This window comes from Chiroxiphia lanceolata, chromosome Z, assembly GCF_009829145.1.
Source record: "Chiroxiphia lanceolata isolate bChiLan1 chromosome Z, bChiLan1.pri, whole genome shotgun sequence".
Taxonomy (NCBI): Eukaryota; Metazoa; Chordata; class Aves; order Passeriformes; family Pipridae; genus Chiroxiphia; species Chiroxiphia lanceolata.
This window is the reverse complement of record NC_045671.1, coordinates 18,980,024-18,998,559: the sequence shown is the minus strand read 5'-3', so window position 1 is coordinate 18,998,559 and position 18,536 is coordinate 18,980,024. Positions and strand designations below refer to the sequence as shown.

The 18,536-nt window shown below is 39.6% G+C and overlaps 2 protein-coding genes and 1 long non-coding RNA gene across 11 annotated transcripts in view; 1 reads left to right on the top strand and 2 right to left on the bottom strand.

Annotated features, from left to right (window-relative positions):
• Positions 1–4,390, bottom strand: part of SREK1 (splicing regulatory glutamic acid and lysine rich protein 1) — a 38,832-nt gene extending 34,442 nt beyond the window's left edge. For 3 of the 4 annotated variants that reach the window (XM_032675495.1, XM_032675496.1, XM_032675497.1), the window contains exon 1: positions 4,032–4,231. Coding sequence is in view for 1 of the 4 variants with exons in the window: in XM_032675494.1 (XP_032531385.1) it covers positions 4,032–4,192 (161 nt within the window). In the remaining 3 variants the exon portion in view is untranslated. Of the gene's footprint in view, positions 1–4,031 lie in introns of all 4 variants that reach the window. The other variant, XM_032675494.1, reaches the window with a different exon arrangement.
• A 163-nt stretch (positions 4,391–4,553) lies between these two features.
• LOC116780462 lies at positions 4,554–18,443 on the top strand. The gene is made up of 3 exons (XR_004354485.1): positions 4,554–5,580; positions 6,759–6,874; positions 18,317–18,443. It is a non-coding gene; the product is annotated as an uncharacterized LOC116780462 (long non-coding RNA).
• The window catches only part of ERBIN (erbb2 interacting protein), a 108,030-nt gene continuing 102,512 nt past the window's right edge, over positions 13,019–18,536 (bottom strand). For all 6 annotated transcript variants that reach the window (XM_032675483.1, XM_032675478.1, XM_032675477.1 and 3 more), the window contains one exon: positions 13,019–16,233. In XM_032675483.1, coding sequence (XP_032531374.1) covers positions 16,126–16,233 — 108 coding nt within the window. In that variant the 3' untranslated portion in view covers positions 13,019–16,125. The remainder of the gene's footprint in view (positions 16,234–18,536) is intronic.

Below are 18,536 nucleotides of genomic sequence, written 5' to 3'. Positions count from 1 at the left end.
CTGTAGTGGTCAATGCTTTCACAGTTTCAAGTTTCCACATTCAGGAAAGAAAAAATTGCATAGAAGGGCTTCTGAGCCAGCTGTAGGGTCTTTGTTAGATCAGTTTTCAACATCAGAAACCACAGTCAGCTATGACTTTTTTAGCACTCAACAGAAACTTTGTTGACCAAAAAGACTTTTAATGGCCACAAGATTTTATTTGGTTTGGTTTGCTGGGGGAGGGGAACCCAAGGTGGGCAGGAGGAGGGAGTGTTGGAGGGGGTGTTTTGGGTTTTTCTGTTGTCATTGTTTGCTGTTTGTTTGTTTCTTCATAAATACACATGTCAGTGTTACAAATCAAATGGCTGAAGCCTTCACTGAAGGTTCTGTGGTCCACACTGTTGAAAAACCATAGAATCAACTGGGCTGGAAAAAGACCTCCCAAGATCAAGTCCAACCCCTGATCTAACACCGCCACGGTTACTAGACCATGGCACTAAGTGCCACATCCAGTCTCATTTTAAAAACCTCCAGGGATGGTGAATACATCACCTCCCTGGACAGCCTATTCCAATGTCTGATTACTCCCTCTGTAAAAAATTTCTTCCCAATATCCAACCTAAACCTCCCCTGGCAGAGCTTAAGACTTCTGATGTCTCCCAGGTTCTTCTACATTTTTGTTTTCATTGCCAACTCAAGAACATAATTCTGATCCAGGCAGTTTCAGGCCCCATAATAATCTTTATAAATTTCAACATGTACAGAGCCAGCTCTGACAAGTGTGTTTTTTGTAACACTCACCCTCCTGTTTCACTTGGATTTAAATCACAAAAGCTATCTGCAAACTATGTTAAAAAATATTAATATGCGAACACTACTGCAAATGAGGCTCTACAAAGAAGTCTTGGTACCCAGTCATTTCTGAAGGTTAAGAAGGAGAAATTCTCTATAAGGAGACCATCTCTGCTAAAAACATATTAATGATGCATCTACATCAAGGGAAACTATTAAGATCCAAAAGAACTAAAACTCTAGAAGGTTTCACAGTGATTGAGTCCCTTTTAGGAAGTGAGCCTCTGAAATCTCCCCAGCAGACGTCTTAAGAAGTCTTTCCTAAAACAGAAAAGTCCTATTCTGTTTCAATTCCTTTTGTTGCCTTTTTTCTGCTAACCTTTTCTGAGGCTGAACTTAAGGAGAGTGATAGTCTTCTTCCTAGGGTTAAGCAGCATTGATGCCAAAAAGCAATTTCTACATCTCTGACTGAAGGTTACTAAAATCCAGTTTCTTCAGGAAAGCAAAAAAAACTCAAAAAGGAAATAAATATCTAAATAGCACTCAGACATTTCTGACATTTTTCGTTTCCTTTGTAGGGAGATAGCAACATTGCATCTCCCAACAACAATCAACTGAAATATTTTCTAAGAATGACCTATTCAGAAAGCCACAGTAAAAAAAAAAAAAAAAAAAAAATCAAAGAAAAGGCTATAAAACTGCCTGAATTTTCTCCAGGGTGGATGGTGTGTGGAGGAGACAACAGAAATTAATAACTTATTAAAACAGAATGTTATGGAATAATTATGCAGAGGTTGTGTGTGTTTTGCCTCAAAGGCCTCATCTTTGAGGTAACTTCATTGTTACCCGCATGAGTTAACAATGTCTACTGATTGGACCATACAGGTGACAAATATATGTCCCTTTCCTGAATTAAGTGAAGATGGCCTATCCACCTGTAAGGCACAAGTGAGAGTGACTCAGTCTGGTGGCACCCCTCAAAGTTAAACCACGCTTTGCCCAGCTACTAGGATTCATGGACAGAGAACACCATTAGGCTCTGAACTAGAAGAGGCCCCAAAGCCTATCGCCAAGGCCTGGTACGACGTCTCCACCTCTCAACACCTGCTGGGTTGCAACCAGAGCGGAGCTTCCTGGTGGCAGAACACAGAGGCCAATCCAGTCTTGCGCTTGACTAGGGAAGGGTTACGACCAACTAGCCCGTTGTCCAACTTTTGGTTAAAACAAAAGTTTGTTTTGAAACACTTGAGTGTTCTAGCTTCCAAGTCCACTCCAGATTATGCAGAAGAAAACGGTGTTCACAGCAGGACTTTGCACATCTAATGGAGAGAGTCTGCACCTCCCTGCTTTCAAATAACTCATTCTGCAAAAACCCAACTGTTGTTCAATAAAGTTGTTCAACATTTAACTGCTGAAAAATCCTCTTACTTGAAGGCTTATCCATATAAATGTGATTTTGAAGGCTAGTCTGAAACACAGACTTCAGCTGGGTGACAAGTGTATCACAAAAGCACAGGTGGGACTAGGAATCAGATTACAGGCATCACTGATCTCCTCGCAGGCTGAAAAAAACCACCAGGCTGTTGGAGTGGCTGGCATACTGGAGAACATACCCAAGGCAAAAGACCTGTCACACACTGCAAACCAGCTTCACATTTCAACTGTACTGCAAACCGAAAGGGATCAATAAAACTTTTTGCTTGGGACAGCTTTGCTCCCCAACCACTTGTCAATGAAATATTATTTCCTAAATTTATCACAATATTATTCAAATATATTTTCAGAAAGTTAACAGGAGGCACCTCTTTTTTTGAAACACAAAAAGGGCATTAGAGCAAATAATTAATTTTCTCTCAAGGTACTAATTTGAAATTCAGGTCAAACGTCCCTACCAATTAGGCAAGGAAATCTATATTTCTAACAGTAATGCATAAAAACTGTAAATAAAACCAAGAGTAAAAGATGTAATTACAGTCCCACATCCTGTCGCTGAAAACCGAATTCATAATGAAGAATCAAATTTTATAGCATTATAACCCTGACATTCCCAAGCTAAATCCTACTATGGTACTGGATTTTATTATTTTCGTGTATATACGCACTCTGGCACAACCATACACATCAGCACAAATATTATTTATATATGAATGTCAAAAAAAACCCTATTTGCCTTAAAATCTCTTATATAACCTAGTGAAAGATAAGACCAACAGCTGTAACAAAACAAAAAAAAATCAGTCAGGAGAAAACTCAAAGTATAAAGAATCAATTGTGGAACATCTCCAAGGCAAAGCCCTAGAAAACTGGATAAAATCCACCATATATCTAATATAGTGTCTAAAAATCAATAAGGCTTCTTTAAGCATATTACATACTATTTACATATTAAATAGTTAATGGCTGGCATTCAAACATACTCAGATGAAATGTAGCTAGATAAGCATTGATAAACACCAACGTTTTGGCTATTGAGTTTTGTAAATCTAAATTTGGTCAGTCTTTACATCTTCTTTTTATTAAAATTCAAGTATGTAGATGCAAATGACTTCCTCTCCTTTCTGCTATTTAATTTTTGTAAGAAAATACACAGTTTGAAAGGGCATGTCTGTTATTCACTTGCCAGTACAACTGCTACCTAAAAAAAAACCCATTTCTTTTCCTCCCTTTTCCTGCTGACTACCACCTACTCGGAAGAAGCAACACTGTTATACTGCGAGCCCCAGCATCTCTCACCTCAGCGCATCCCTCGCGAACCGCTACAATCTAGGGGAAGGTGAGACGTCCATGAATAACTTACTGCACAAATCTTATGGGGAGGAACTCGGGGCCCAAGGCAGGGAAGGTTCCGTCCATCTGCGGAACCTCAGTTATTCCGGCTTCTGTTCGACCACCCCCACCTCGGAGCAGAGCCCTTCTAACAGAAGGGGAAAAAAAGGGGAAAGGCAGGCGGGCGGGGGCGGGCTGAGGGCTCCCTGGCCCAGCTGCCCTGCACACAGCCCGAGCGAGGAGAAGAGTGCCAGGTAAAGTGGGTTTCCAAAAGGGAAAAGGCCTGGCGCCGCCATCTTAAGTGCGGGCGCAGCTCCTTCCCCGCCGGCCCGGCCATACAAAGGCGGGGGCACGTGACACCCGTCCGGTGCCCGCACTCAAGATGGCGGGCCGGGTCTTCTGCTTCTGCCCTCCCCGCCGCCCCCTGGCCCCTCCGCGCCTCCTTCTCCTCCCGAGTCTCCGTCCCCGCGGAGGCCGGCGCGGGCCCCACTTACTCCGGGGGATAGAGGCGCAGTTCCTCTATATCTCCCAGGAAGCCGAAGAGCGTCCGCATCTGCTCGCTGGTCACGGCCGAGGAGAGGTTGGTGACCTGGATGACGGACGTGGGGCCCAGGGGGAAGCCCAGCGGGACCCCGATCCCGCCGCTGTTCATCATGGCGGCGCTTCCCTGGCCGCTCCGCGCGCACCCGGGGGCGGGACCCGCCCACCGAGAGGGGCGCGCGCCGTCCGCCGGAGCGGCCCCGCGTGCGGACGGGCCCTCTAGAGGCACACTCGGCTGCTTCCGGAGGAGCGCCCCGGGCGGAGGGCGGCCCCTGCCGGCGGGGCCTCCGGCTCGCACGGGGCGGGAAGAGCCCTCACTTCCCGAGGAGCCGCTTCCCACGGAGCCGGCTGGGCCACGGTGGGCAGGGCGGGGCCGGCGCGGGCCGCGGGCCCCGCCCAGGAAGGGGCGCGGGCTGCGAGAGGCCGCCCCTGCCGCGAGCAACTGCGCGCGCACGGCGGCCGCTGCGCGCCGGGCCAGGGGCGGTGCCGGAGACCCCGTGGGTATCGCGGGCCTCGCAGGGAGTGCCTGCTAGCGGCTAGGGGCGGTATGAGCACCGCCCGGGCCAGTTTCCCATTTAAATGCTCTTTTGGTGGCCAAGTTCAATGAAAGACAGTTTAATCCCCTTAGGGAGTAAAACCTTGAAACACCCTGTGTCTAAACAGGAACGGGTTGTAATAGATGGATTGCTAATGCTTCTGTTATATCTTGACTGCAAATCTATCCCACCTAAATTGACTTTACCTGGAGTTGTAGTTGAAGTTCTCCTGAAAAATTAAATTGGCTGGAGAAAATGAGACTGAGCGCTTCGTGTGTCTGTGAGCACTATGAAGGATCAAACTGTTATCTTTCCTACGTGGTACGGAGCTGTGCATCTTGGCACTGAAAAGTTTAAGGTTTCAGACAGTTTGTAAGCCTTTCCAAAACCCAAACCTGAACTCAGAAGGGACTGAAGTGCTTTTGAGGTTATCTGGGCTGAAAAAATACTGCAAATTTGTGATACTTCCCTGAGCAAGTAGGTCTGTTGTTACAGAATGTCCATAGATAAATCTGGGTATTGTTTCCTTTATTCAGAGATTTATTTTATGTAAAAATGCCTGTGAATATATTTAAGGTAGGACTTATTTCAAAATGATAATTGGTGCACTCATATTCTTCTTCTAAATTAAATCCATATTCAAACAGTAAAAGATTTAAATTCTAAGTTAAATCCTTTCAGCCATTCTGGTAGCTTCTAATTAGCCCAAGTTGAGAGACGTTTAACTGGAGAATTCCAGATCTTTTGTTATATATTGTGCAAAGTCAAACTCTGGTATGATTATTCTGTATAGTTTCCTTACGTTTTCTTTAAAGATGGTTAGCAGAGGTAGAGAAGTAACTACTGCTTTGAACATTGTTATACTTTCTCTTTGCATCTCTCAGTAAAGGGTATCAAAACAATTAGCTCTAAAATTCACAAAGAAAAGCTCTGTGATGTCAGAACTGTCTGGGATACCATCCTGCAGGTAAAACCCTTAATAAGACATATGAAATTCTGAGCTCCTGGTCTGCTTTTTGAAAGCAAAACAAGCAAAACACTGTTTAAATTTTGTACTTGTCAGTCCCCAAATGTAAAATGGTGAAGTCTTTAAATAAGAGCAACTACTAACCTTTTGTCTAAGTATTTCATGATTTTCCCAACAGGATTAAAAAGCATTTACTAGGAAATGTTAATTGCAAGTACCAGCAGAAAAATATTGGCAATTTAGAAGGAAGTTACAGTAAAAGCTGTTTTAGACGATCACGAGAAAAGTCTTTTTCCTTACAAGAAGTCACCTTTAGAGCAGACAGTGGGTGGTCTGATAGAGGTAGACACCTGTGTGGAACTTGCTGCATTTCCATGGGTAGAGAATGGAAATCATATGAGGTAAAATAAAGACATAAGCATTAGAAAGCTTTCTTTAGCCTTCTTTAAATGGAACCTTAAAAGATTTCAAAAAGAGCTAACAATTATTTGATAAAAATAAAATAGTTCTAAGTTTAAGTAATTTATGAGAAGTAAAATTTAACTTCAGATTTAACTAATCCTGCAGTATGGGTAAAATTTGCCTGTGGAAATCCAAAGTCCTTGGATTTTGTTGCCTTAAGAGACCACAGAAAACAAGACTCCAAGCCAACTTAGTGTATAAGATAAAGAGAGCAGGTCCTTTAATTCCAGGCCTGAGGCCCACAGGAATACATATTGATGCGCCTCTCGTGTCCAGGGGGTTCCACAATTTAAGGTGTTAACCCATGCAATCCCAGATTTGTCCTCCCCCCAGCACGCTCCTCTGGAAATTGAGGCAGGCGGCTCTGGACCACCTCTTCCTCAACCTCCTCTTCATCACAGCACATATAGTCCTTGGAGTCCCTCCAAACTCCTGGGTTTGATGGTCGCTGTGCCTGTGTGGTATCCTGTTGTCCAGGCCAGTGTGCAGATGTTCTTAAACAGAATGAAGGCCTACCTTGAGGGAAGTCTAAACAAGCTAATGGAATTTTGAGGGAGTGATATGGAATGGGGTAAAAGTATTGCGAAAATGTGTAAACTACTGTGCTAAAGGCTGAGGGATATAATACAGCTACTTCTAAAATCTACAAAAAGCTAAAAATCCATAGGCATCAGTCCCCCCTTTTAGAGGTTTGACAAAACTTCAATCTTTTCTAGCCTCTACCACTTATACTGAGAAAGTCTGAAGCAAGGAAGAGGTCCCCATGGCCAAGGAGAATCAGGTTAAAGGAATTGTTCACATGGAAAACCACTGGACCTGATGGGATGTTCCTGTGAGTGTTGAGAAATCCAGTGAATGTTACTGTGAGACCACCACTAATTATCTTTGAAAGGTCATAGTGTTTGGGGAGGTGAACGTCACGTCTAGATTCCAGATGGGCAAGAAGGAGCACTGGTAAAACTATAGGCCAGGCACTTCAATCCCTGGGAAAGTGATGGAGCAAATCCTCCAGCCAGCCATTTTCAAACATGTTAAAGGACAAGAAGGAGACCAGAAGTTGTGAGGATGGATTTACAAAGAGAAAATTGTGCTACCTGCTGGTAGCCTTCTGCAGTGAAATGACTGGCTCCACAAATGAGGGTAGAGCAGCTAGTACTGTTTACCTTCACTTTAGCAAGGCTTTTGTGACTTTGTCCCATGACATTCCATAAAACATTTTTCTTTGCTCTGTCAGAAGCAGTATGAGAATGCCGCTAAAAGCCAATATATTTGTATAGCCTGTGCTATATAAGTTTTACTTCCATACACAGTAACTTTACACCACCTGCTCCATCATACAACCAAAATTCCAATATTTTGCATAATTAGTGATGCAGAACAGAGGAAACGAGTATTTCTTTTACAACATGAATGTTCTTTCTGTTGTGAATTAATCAAGAAGAATAATCTTCAAATGCCAGTCTCCTCCTACTACTCACAGTAGACTGTTCAAATTGACTGCTGATAATACTTCTATTTTCTTCAGTTTTGCCCAAACACATGTTCCAGGTTGGGATATTCTTCTGCCTCTCATAATCAGTCAAGAATTTTACTCCATGTGTAATTTCATGCACAGATGCTTGCCAAGTTCTGCTCATGGCCAAATTCTCAGTTCTGATAGTATGAATTATTAGTAGCCAGAGCAGACAGTTAACATGAAATCTGAAATCAAGAGTATGTGTTTTACCTATAGTTATTTCAACACATTTTTTCTACAATAAAACTGCATGTGAAAGTAGGATTTTTGAAATATCTAATGCAATTCAGACTCACACCTCAGTTTAAACTTGAACTAACTTTCAAATACAGACAAATTGAAAAATGTTAACGTAGCATTTCACAGACAGTAGCTTTTATTCTAAACTCCAACAGATCTACAGCGCTTCCCAAATGCTAGAAGTTGTTTTCACCCCCTTTCCATTGTTATACCATTCAGATTTACCAGGTAGCTGCTATCTGTTTTGTATACACCTTAGTATAATTTTTGGGGTTTTTTTCAAGAAGACTGCCGTGTAGAACTGAGAAAATATCTTACAGAAAAAGAACTCTTAATGCTGCGAAGTAATCCCCAATCCACCACAGCTCAAAAATTATATAAAATGCATTTTAAAGGAACTATTTTTCACAAAATATAAGACCAAATTTGTATACCTACCTAGAAAAAGTTATATTTTTCCCAGATAGTTTTTTCTCATGGAGTAACTATTTTCCCCAAATGACAGTTGATCTAGAAATCTTAAAATCCTCCTTATATTGAGATTAACAGATGAACTATACATAGTCAATGTAAGTAGCTGAAATCCTTTCAAACCTCCTGGCTCTGATGGCAGTCAACAGTACAAACTGGCATTGGTAAACTGTGAGATTTCTACATCTGCTTTTTATCTGTTTTACGGCAAACACATGAAAAAAAAATTAGTATTGTTATGTTGAGCATAGCAGTATCTGTTAGAAGAGTTGTATTAGCAGATATATGAGTTTTACAATTAAATTCTTCTCCCCATAAAATTGCTTAATTCAAAAATGGAGTAGCTTTTCTCAACTTACAATTATTTTTAAACTTACCTCAAAGTAAAATGAGACACTCAGCTGTCAACCTGAGACAGTATTTTTATCTCTGAATCTACAAAAACACATTAACAGAGGAAGAGCATCACTACCATTTGGAGACTGGAAAAATGCACTACAGTGGGTAAAATTTGAGAATCTTAATCTGAGAACAGATTCTGCATCCAACTACTGTTTCAGGGCAGCATTTCTTCAGTCATTTATAAAATCTAATATCTGTTTTCCAGATAACACTACTTATAGAGGCATTTTTCAGAAAATCCTGTTTTCAGCTGTATGAAAGTCTACGTATCAGTAAATAAACTTTAAGTTTTTTTGATATATTTTTAAAATTAGAATCTGTGACTATGTATGTGTAGGGAAAGGAAAAGATGATGTAAAAATTCAGATTTTAATTTATTTATTTTTTCAATTAAGTTGAATGTCTGCTGAGAAATCTCATACTTGATGTTTTTCTGGCAGGACATGCCATTGCAACTGTTCAGATAGGTGCCCACTATTTCTGGAGGGAAGAAAGCATCTTTTTTCTTTGGTGTGAGCTTATCCTGCTAGGAGAAACAGCATGTCATTCTACATAAGGGGAAGATGTTTTTAAACCTCAAAAACCCTTATCTGAACAAGATTATTAAAAGGAGTTGAATAGAAAATTCTAGAATTCACTTGGAAGAACCTCCTCTCCTTCCCAGCCAGTGTTTGTAGGAGCAGGACAAAAAGTTTGCTTCGTAGCATAAAAATACAGTAGAGCCTGTATTTTGTGAAATTTGAAAACACACCTGAGTATAAAACTCTGTGAAGATAAACTCTAATGCTTTATTTACTATGCTCTAATTTCTGTTTGAAAGTGGCATAAAATAGGCATGATTCGAGTTCAGTAAGTACTATGGCTGAAAAAAATTTTTGGTGTCTTAAGATGTCTTAAAATATAAGCACGTCATGATTAATTCTGTAATAGATTAATTACAATCTACAATTAAAAGAACACCACAGATCGCTTACTGCAGAGCCAGAAAATCACTCCATGTATTTTTATAGGTTTTAAAATGCAGCAGAAAAAAAAATTATTCAGAGGTTTTATCTGTTTGGAGGCTCTTCAGCATGGCTTCTAACCCTTGCATGCATCAACTCCAACCTCATCAGTCACTTCTCATTACAGTTAGCAAATGAGACAATTTTACGTAATTATTGCATTTTTCTCAGGACTTAGTATTATGTCAGCTAACCAGCTGTTACAATCTATTTCAATATTTATTAGTAAACCTCAGTTTTTCTGCAGTGAAGCCATGGCTTTCAACTGAAGTAGTTTTTGGCAGCAACATTCTCAGCAAAAATACCTTTTCCATATTCAAAACCAGTTGTTGATTATTCTGCTGTGAGTGGAAGTTTTTCCAGACAAAAACTAATCAAATATGCTAAAATGTTGATGTTAGGGCCTTGGCACAATACTTTCAAATCCTCTATTTTGCCAGTGTATACTTATAATTCAGTAGAAAGCTTTTTCCCCTTTTTGTTGGTTGGTTGTATTTTTTTTCTTTCTCCAGAGTTTCTTCCACAAATCATCAACGTTAGCAGTTAAATGAAAATTTCTCTGCAGAGCATCTGGTTCATCTGGTACCAGTTTCTCTATTAAGACAGTCCTTGAAAAGTTTGTTCAGAGTGGTATTTTCATATCTGGCAAACAAGAGTGAATATTCTGCCACAGGTTTTTTTCATTAATTTGGACAATCCTGAAGCAGAAACAGTTCAGCCATTTGCAGTGTCCAACCATGCCTCATGAAATGGATGCAGTGCAGAGCCATATTTCCCTGCAGCTGCAAAAATAGATGTTACAGGCTCCTGTGATCACAAATTTAATTCCCAGTGCTCTGAGGTTCAGGACATGTAGAAAAGCTTGTCATTTCAGCAAGATGACCTTTTAAGGAGAATTGTTCTTGGCCATCTCAGGAACCTTGCTAGCACAGTCACATGTTCTCTTGCATGCTCTTACTGCCTCTCTCAAACTTTTAATCGGGTATTCATATAAATATGAGGGGCTGAAAAAATCAGCCATTACAAGCTACATGTTAACTGAATCTTTCACAACTCAATAATATTTATCCATAATTGCAACTTACTTTTGACAGGCACAAAATCCTGGGCGGGGTATTTCTGATGTAGTCTAAAATACTGGTTGTAGCGCTCATTTTATGTTTTCCTTTAGGCCAAACAGCTGCTACTTTTTCCATGCTTATTGCTTTATCCTTAACACAAAGCAATAGTTCAAATTGCAGTATAGAAATACAATCACATTTTGACAGACAGTATCAGGAAAAGCCAATACAAGTAAGCAAAGAGCTGAAAATCCAGGAATGCAACAGTGAAGAAGGTCTGAACTACCAGGAGGGGTGATGGCTGCCTGTACTTTAAATGAGGCCCTTAGAACATGGTAGAAGGGAGGCTGGAAACCCTCCAAGAAACTTTAGGGTACCTGCTGCTGCCAGGGCTGTGAGCCTGGGGCAGCCCTGGCAGCTCCTAGCGGGCATGGTCAGGAGCCCTTGACGCAGGGTACCCGGAGCCTTTGTTGCAGCTGCCCCTGGCTTGGGGGAGAGGGTGATGCTCCCACCCTTTAGCTGGTGCTAGGGAAAGGCCTGTGTCAGAGCTTGTTGGATCAGAGAGAGTACCTGAGGCCTCTCCTGGACCTTACCTGCAGGTGCTGTGTTGCTAAGCAGAGGAGTTACAGAAGTCAGCAACTTGTGCAGCTCAGGGAGAGACAGGATCTCCTCAGACCCAACATTTCTAGAGCCCTGGACCCCCATCATGATGCAGACCGGGACAGTCTGTCACTAGCAGAACCACAAGTGGAATACCAGTGGAAGGCAACAGCTGGAAACTGGTGGCTTCCAGCACCACATCTAAGGCTCCTGCTTATAGTGCACTGGTAACATTTAGTATAGCAGAGCCACAGTTCCAAGGTAGTCTCATAGATGCTGCAATAAAATCTTCTGCACACATTCCAAAAATAAATTTAATCTGAGGCAACAGAAATACAACAACAGAAATACACTTTCTCTTTGAAAAAGTGCCTTCAGTCATAAAAGCACAAGTTGGATCCAGCATTCTTAGGTGCTTGATGAAAAAGTAAAATGTTGAGTTATGAAATAACGTCCAAGCAGGGAGTAGATATAGAAAACCTAAATAAAGCAGGGCCTAATAGTCCAGGGTCATCAGGGCTGTAACCTGTTATAGTTAAAATCAGTTTTCTGCATAGAGAAGTAGGAAGTCAAGTATGGTAGTAGTATGCCAGATCCACATATACACAGAAAAAAAGACTAAACAATTTGCATTTCTACATTGTTGTGTGGTTTCCAAGAAAATTGGATGTAAAGCTGAATTAAGCTCTCGTGTGAAATTGTGCCTAGCTCTTCAATTTCTTTACCATGTAACACTTGTACACCTCTTCAGGACACTCCTAATCTTAACCCTACTCACTGACCTAGACAGCCCTCTCTGCTGTCAAAACTACTTAGTTTGCAACTGAAGTCCTCGCTCTGTGACAGAAACCACTCGCTGCCCTATCTGATTTCATTGTAAGACTGGGGTGTATTAGCTCTGGCTGAGCTGGAGTTCATTTCCCCATAGCAGGCCTCACAGTGCTGTGCTTTGCATTGGTAGCTAGAAAGGTGTTGATAACATACCAGTGTTTTGGCTACTGCTGAGCAGCACTGGCACAGCATCAGCACTGTCTCTCCAACATTCCCCCATCAGTAGACTGGGGGTAGGCAAGGTCCTAGGAGGGAACACAATGAGGGCAGCTGACCCAAACTGACCTTAGGAGTATTCCAGACCATATGATGTCAGCTCAGATATAAGACCTAAGAAAAGGAGGAGGAAGGGGGGACATTTGTTATTTACAGTGTTTGCCTTCCAGAGCAAACGCTGTGTGTGCTGAAGCCCCGCTTCCCAGGAAGCGTCCAGACATCACTTGCTGATGGGGAGAATAAAATTATTATTTATTTTCTCTTTGCCTGTACATGCACTTTTGCTTCAATAAAACTGCGTTAATCTCAACCTATGAGTCATTTTCCATCTTCTTTTCTCTCCTGTGCACCTAGGGAATGGGGAGTGATAGAACAGCTTGGTGGGAACCTGGTGTCCAGCCAAGGTCAATCCACCACATGATATTATTTACAAAGTCTTTCTTTGTTGTGAATAACCCAGTCTTGAAATGAAATCACCTAGAACAGAGGCGTGGGCACTGAGATGAACAGAGCCAGGAACACAAATAAGACTTTACTAATGTATATTGATAGAGTTACATCTACAGATACTGTAGAAGACTAAAACAGTGTTATGGAGAATTTCCTAGAACTCAAATAAGTCAATTTCACACAGCTTTAAAGAGCATTAGTTTATTATCTATTCTCCATGTGTTACCTCAGAAACAGTCTAATTATATACAAAAATTTGGAATGTTGAATAAATGCTGATCAATAGAAACATTACATAGCTGTTGACAAGGGAATAGTTCTAACCAAAACCAAAATAATCATAAATATTTGATTCTGTGTGTTGCTTATTGCTATGTTTGTGTTCATAGAATGCTTTCAAGTATATACACATTTTTTTAACTCCAGTCCAAAAAAGAAACTAAAAAATATTTACATAATAAATACATGGGAGACTTCATTTTTTCATTACATCAGTTGAACTGATTCTTTAATGAACTATTAAGAATAGAAAGAATTAACAGAGTTTCCATGAACTCATTGCCATGCTGAGTAACTTAGGCTGCTGATGGATTTTATTCTATTCAAAATGTAGTTTACGATGCATTCAAAATGAAAAGTGCCGATATTGTCTCTCCTCCTGCTGAATCCTGGTTGGAGTAGTTCAGGAGACATTTTTCTCCCACTCTCTGCAAAATCATTTAGTCTGACGTGTTTACCTTCACACACCGACAATGACAAAAACACATTTCAATCCACTGAAAAATCAAACATTTACTGAGTAAAATCAGCAAAATCCATATTTTATTAGATGGTTAATTTGCTAACTGACGGAAGACAAGCTTTGGCCAAGTATTTTCACAAGAAGTACTAAATCTCTTGCTATAAATCTCTAGTTATATAGTTCTACCACAGCCAAACAGTTTTTGGTAGAATTTTCCTGTGATACATAAACCTGAAAATTAAGTGACACAACAACATTTAAAACTTCTGTTATCATTAAAGCAAAATATAATACAGTATAATTTCTCAGTGGTATACTTAAATGTACTGCAAAATGTATACAAAGTCAGTCCAAGATCAATAAAGAATCAGTTCTGCTTTTTGGACTTTTCCCTTCTCAAAGATACAGGTTTTGTAGAAGACCAAAGTAATTTAGGACTTGTCTGTATGTATCCCCATTAAAAGGCAGTGTGTGATAAAAATAACATGATTAAAAATAATGAACATGTGATGCAAACATTTTGCATTTTCAATAAAAAAATAGAAACTAACCAACAACTAAACACATCTTAGAAGCGGAACACTGAAGCCTGCCATTATATAGCTATGTTTCTCATTCTTTTCTTTGAAGATTACCAGCACACAGAAAATAAGTGAATTTTATCAAAATACAGCACATTTCTACTAATATATCCAAAAAATCGTTTTCTATGTAAATATTACTGAAAATCAAATAAAAAGAATTAAAATATACAAAGAGTTGTTAAAGGGTTTCAATTAAAATTATTAAAACTATACACAGTACAATAAGCAATAGTTAACATCTTTGAAAGAAGTGCAATAATATTGGCGTTAACTTATTAAAAAAGTACTGCCTGTTTATTACTGCTAGCTATGTATAATTTCTCTCTTTTCCAGCTCATTGTCCCAAAAGTAAAGGAAGCTGGTGTTTTTGCTAGCTTTATTAAAAGCATTTACTTTTTGGGTTGAAAAAAGCGCTTATACCTGTCACAAACTACCAACTTTTATGTAATTAAAAATGAACTGCAATAACTGAATATTGCTCCAATGATAGGCTAATCATTAGCCCTGCTTAAAAACAGTTTTCGGTCTTCTGTGGCACTTTTCCCTGGTCCATAACAACCGTATGAATTATCACTGCAGGTTATGCAGTCTCTATTCAATTACAAAGGAGAAAGATAATGTTTCTGGTAAACAAAATTAATAGAAGCATAACTGAACATTTTATACAGTAATAAGGAACAAAGGCAGCCTGTGGTAAATCACTATTACATTAATGTAGTTAGAAACCCTTTAATGACTCTGAAGTGTCTAGTTCACATTTAATGTTACCTGTAGGAACAGCCCTTTAAGAAACCTCATTACCAATTGGTGGGTTGTAAGTACACCCTCCCTTTGCTCTCCATCTCACCACAGCAATTCTCCACCACTGCTCAAAGTTTCAAAACTTGCTTTGGTTGCCTAGCTCCATGCGTATGGTTTCCTTTTTGATTAACAAAGCAATGCAAAGGCCAAACAAAATCAAAATGTCGTTCATAATCCTTCCTGCACCATTTGCTTTTGTGTCTGTTTAAATATATATTACAGGCAACAACCTTAAAAACTGGCCATTTCAGTTTCATTTTTAAAATCTGTACGCTTAAAATGGAGTTCTTTTTATAAAGATAAAAGTATCGCCATTTCCACAAAGTTCAGGATTTCTATCGCAGAGAAAAATCTCTGGGCACATTTCCACAGTACTGTTGAAAAAATTATGTATGCAAGAAAACCCAACTAAACATAAATCACATGTGGCAAATGAATATTGAATGACTACATTAAGAACAAATCCTGTATAATATCACAAATTTGTAGTTATAGTCTTCCTAAAAAAACACCATAAGCTTTTATTGCATTTTCTATTGGTAGATGTACACTCCAGAACTAAACACTTTTTCTTCTTTCCTGATTCCAGATTTATATAGCAGATAATTATTCCACCTGACCTTTATTCTGTCCAATCAGCACCACCTTCCATCTACCCATTCATCTATACAATGTGCACATAGCAAAGCCAACACTTCATATCCCCATTCATATCTACAGAAGTGGTTCAGCATAACACATTAATATGTGGTGAATCAAAATAAAGGCAATAAACAGCTACAGGATAGACAGCCCTGCCATCTGTCCATTGGCTACGACTGAGGCTTCGCAAAGCCTTGCATGAAGTTTAGTAATGTGTATGAATTATCAAAAAATAAACCTACCATCTGTACAAAAAAACAACACAGGTTTGTTCTTGGAGGAGTGATCCTTAGATTGCTATAATGCTTAAAAACAAGTTTATTCACCATACGCATTTCTAAAATTATTTCTTGTACGTTCTATACAGTGGTTTTGCCCTCTTTAACCACAAGTTCAGTATTTCCTATACAAATTTTGATCATAATTCTTTTCGAGTTCTTTTAATGTATAAAAATATGCAAAATATTGTTTCTCCTAAGTCCTTCAATGAATCCTGTTGGCTTATCCCCACAATCAAAGGTACTTATGAAGAAACTTCTCGTACAATGATGAGTTCCACAGCATTCTGAAAAGTCTTTAGCAAAGATACAGCTTGTCCATGATCAATATTGATGAAGCTGTAGCCATTAGCCTAAAAGGAAACATTTAAAACTCAAAATGACAGTCTTATATGCCATATTAGTGAAACACAACTCATATTTCATGTTAGTTTTTTTTAAGCTTTAAGGTTTAAAATAACCAAATTCTATATGAATGCAGAGAATAAACCAGCAGATTTGCAGATTAGTTGAACATGTATCTGTATGCTATAAAAAAAAACCTGAAGTACTGTGTCAGCCTTGGAAGAATTTTGCAAATAACCAAAGGAAAACCAAACTTTGAACCATTAACATCACACATCTAATTTATCAGTCTTAATACAGACACACCAGAAAATCCCTAAACCTTGTACAAATCACCTTGTACAAACCTTGTACAAATTTTAAGTAACAGAATATTAGAAATGGCATTTGTGATAAATTAAAACTATTGAAGCCCGTAACAAAAAACATTAATAGCACAGGGAGCCATTTTAGGGTGTGAGACCTCTGGAGGTCATCCCCAACTTGAATGTGCCTATGACTCTAAACAACATTGTTACTGTTGGACAAGTTTGTCTTGGCAAACACAGGCAGGCTTAAGCAGCCTTAAAAACCAGGGAAAACATGGCTATGGTTCAACTTCTCTGAGTACTACTGCAAATTCACATTCAGTTCGGGCAGCAAAATCTTGCAGAAGGACAGATTCATCCAGTTTAACTGTTAGTGCTTCCAGCTGTGCATCCCACCTTTCTCCCTGAGCTGCTTATGTGGTGACAGAGTGAACTTGCCATGCTCTCTGTGCCTTATCTATGCCACTTTGAAAGCTGCAGGTCCTTATCCCATCACCGAACACCTGCAGTTGTTACCAGCTGCAACCTTGGTTATTAAACCAGTGGTTTTCAAATCTTTCTAGTGTTGTAGAGGAAGATTTAAATACACTGTTCAGAAAGCAAAAGCAGCAACAACCGTCCCTAATAATCATTTGTACAAAATGTCCTAGCCCTAGTCTTAAGTCTTACTTGCAATTATCAAGTCACTAGTTGTGTAGAATATTTTATTAGACATATGGATTACACATGCACTGTAATATGCATGCCTATTGCATGTTTTACAGAGAACGCTGCAAAATCAAGCATAAGCAAAGGCATTTTGGAAGAGATGATATTCAGTAAAAAACCCCACAAATTGTCTGAGTGGTAACAAGGCAGAGTGGGGCTGTCATTACATTATCACTGGAATTATCACAGGTATAAGGAACGTGCTGTTACACAAAAAATATTCTTAGTTATGAGAAAGGAAGCAGCCTCTAATTGCCTAAGCATGAAAATGCAGCTTCATCTTTAGCTCTTTTTCAAACTATGAATTCCTCATTAAACAAAAATCTTTAATTTGAAGAATTAGACTAAATTTTCAATTTCGCTTTGTTTTAGAAAACTGTTCACAGGATGTTGTGGTTTCATGGAGATACTAGTGGGGAAGGTGGTATTTGGTTTGGGGTTTTTTGTTTGTTCTGTTTTTAGAAAACTAAAATGCATTAGTGTCAACTCCATCAACATTCTCAAGTCACTAATGTGGTGAATAATTATTTTTAACAAGCTTTGCAACTTTAAGGGTGGCTACAATAATGTTCAAATGTCCCCTTAGCCCATTTCCTTAAGAAACTGTTAATTTCTCTGACCCCTCCCCAGATAGCTTAATGAGTTCACTAGACAAATACAAACAAATCTGATACAGAAGAGGTCTGAAAGGTACAAACACAGATTAAAGAACTACACAGCTTGCAGCCCAGAAGCCATGACTCCTGAACCTGGTGCACTGGCAGCAGATGGGGCAGCCAGGAGGTCCCTGCTGGGACCAGCCAGCTGAGAGGCAGCTTCTGCATGTCCAGACTGCCAGTGGAGGAGAAGCAGCAAGGGCTGGCAGGAACTGCAGGGTGGAGAGGGATCAACAGCAAGATGCAGCTGGGGAGAGGGGCTGTGAGGGGTAACTGCTGGTGTTCTGATAACACATTATTCAGAACACTGCATGTGAACAACTATAAAATGAAAAACTGAATGACAGTAAAGCCTACTGAAATGCTCATGTTCCACCTTAAATGACGTTTTGTCATTCTTTTTTTTGTTTTGTTTTTAGAAGTGTGAAAAATGTTCAGAATTTGAAAAAATGATCCACCATGCTTCAGTCCACATCACCTATCCTGATGCTAGGCGGAAGAAAATTAAAAGCATCATCCAGAATATAAGAAAAAAATCTGGAAAAGATACTGGTAATCTATCTAAAAATTAAACATTCTGCTCTTAGGTGCAAACTAAAAATGAACTGGTATATTACACAGGCTAATTAATTAGGTGAT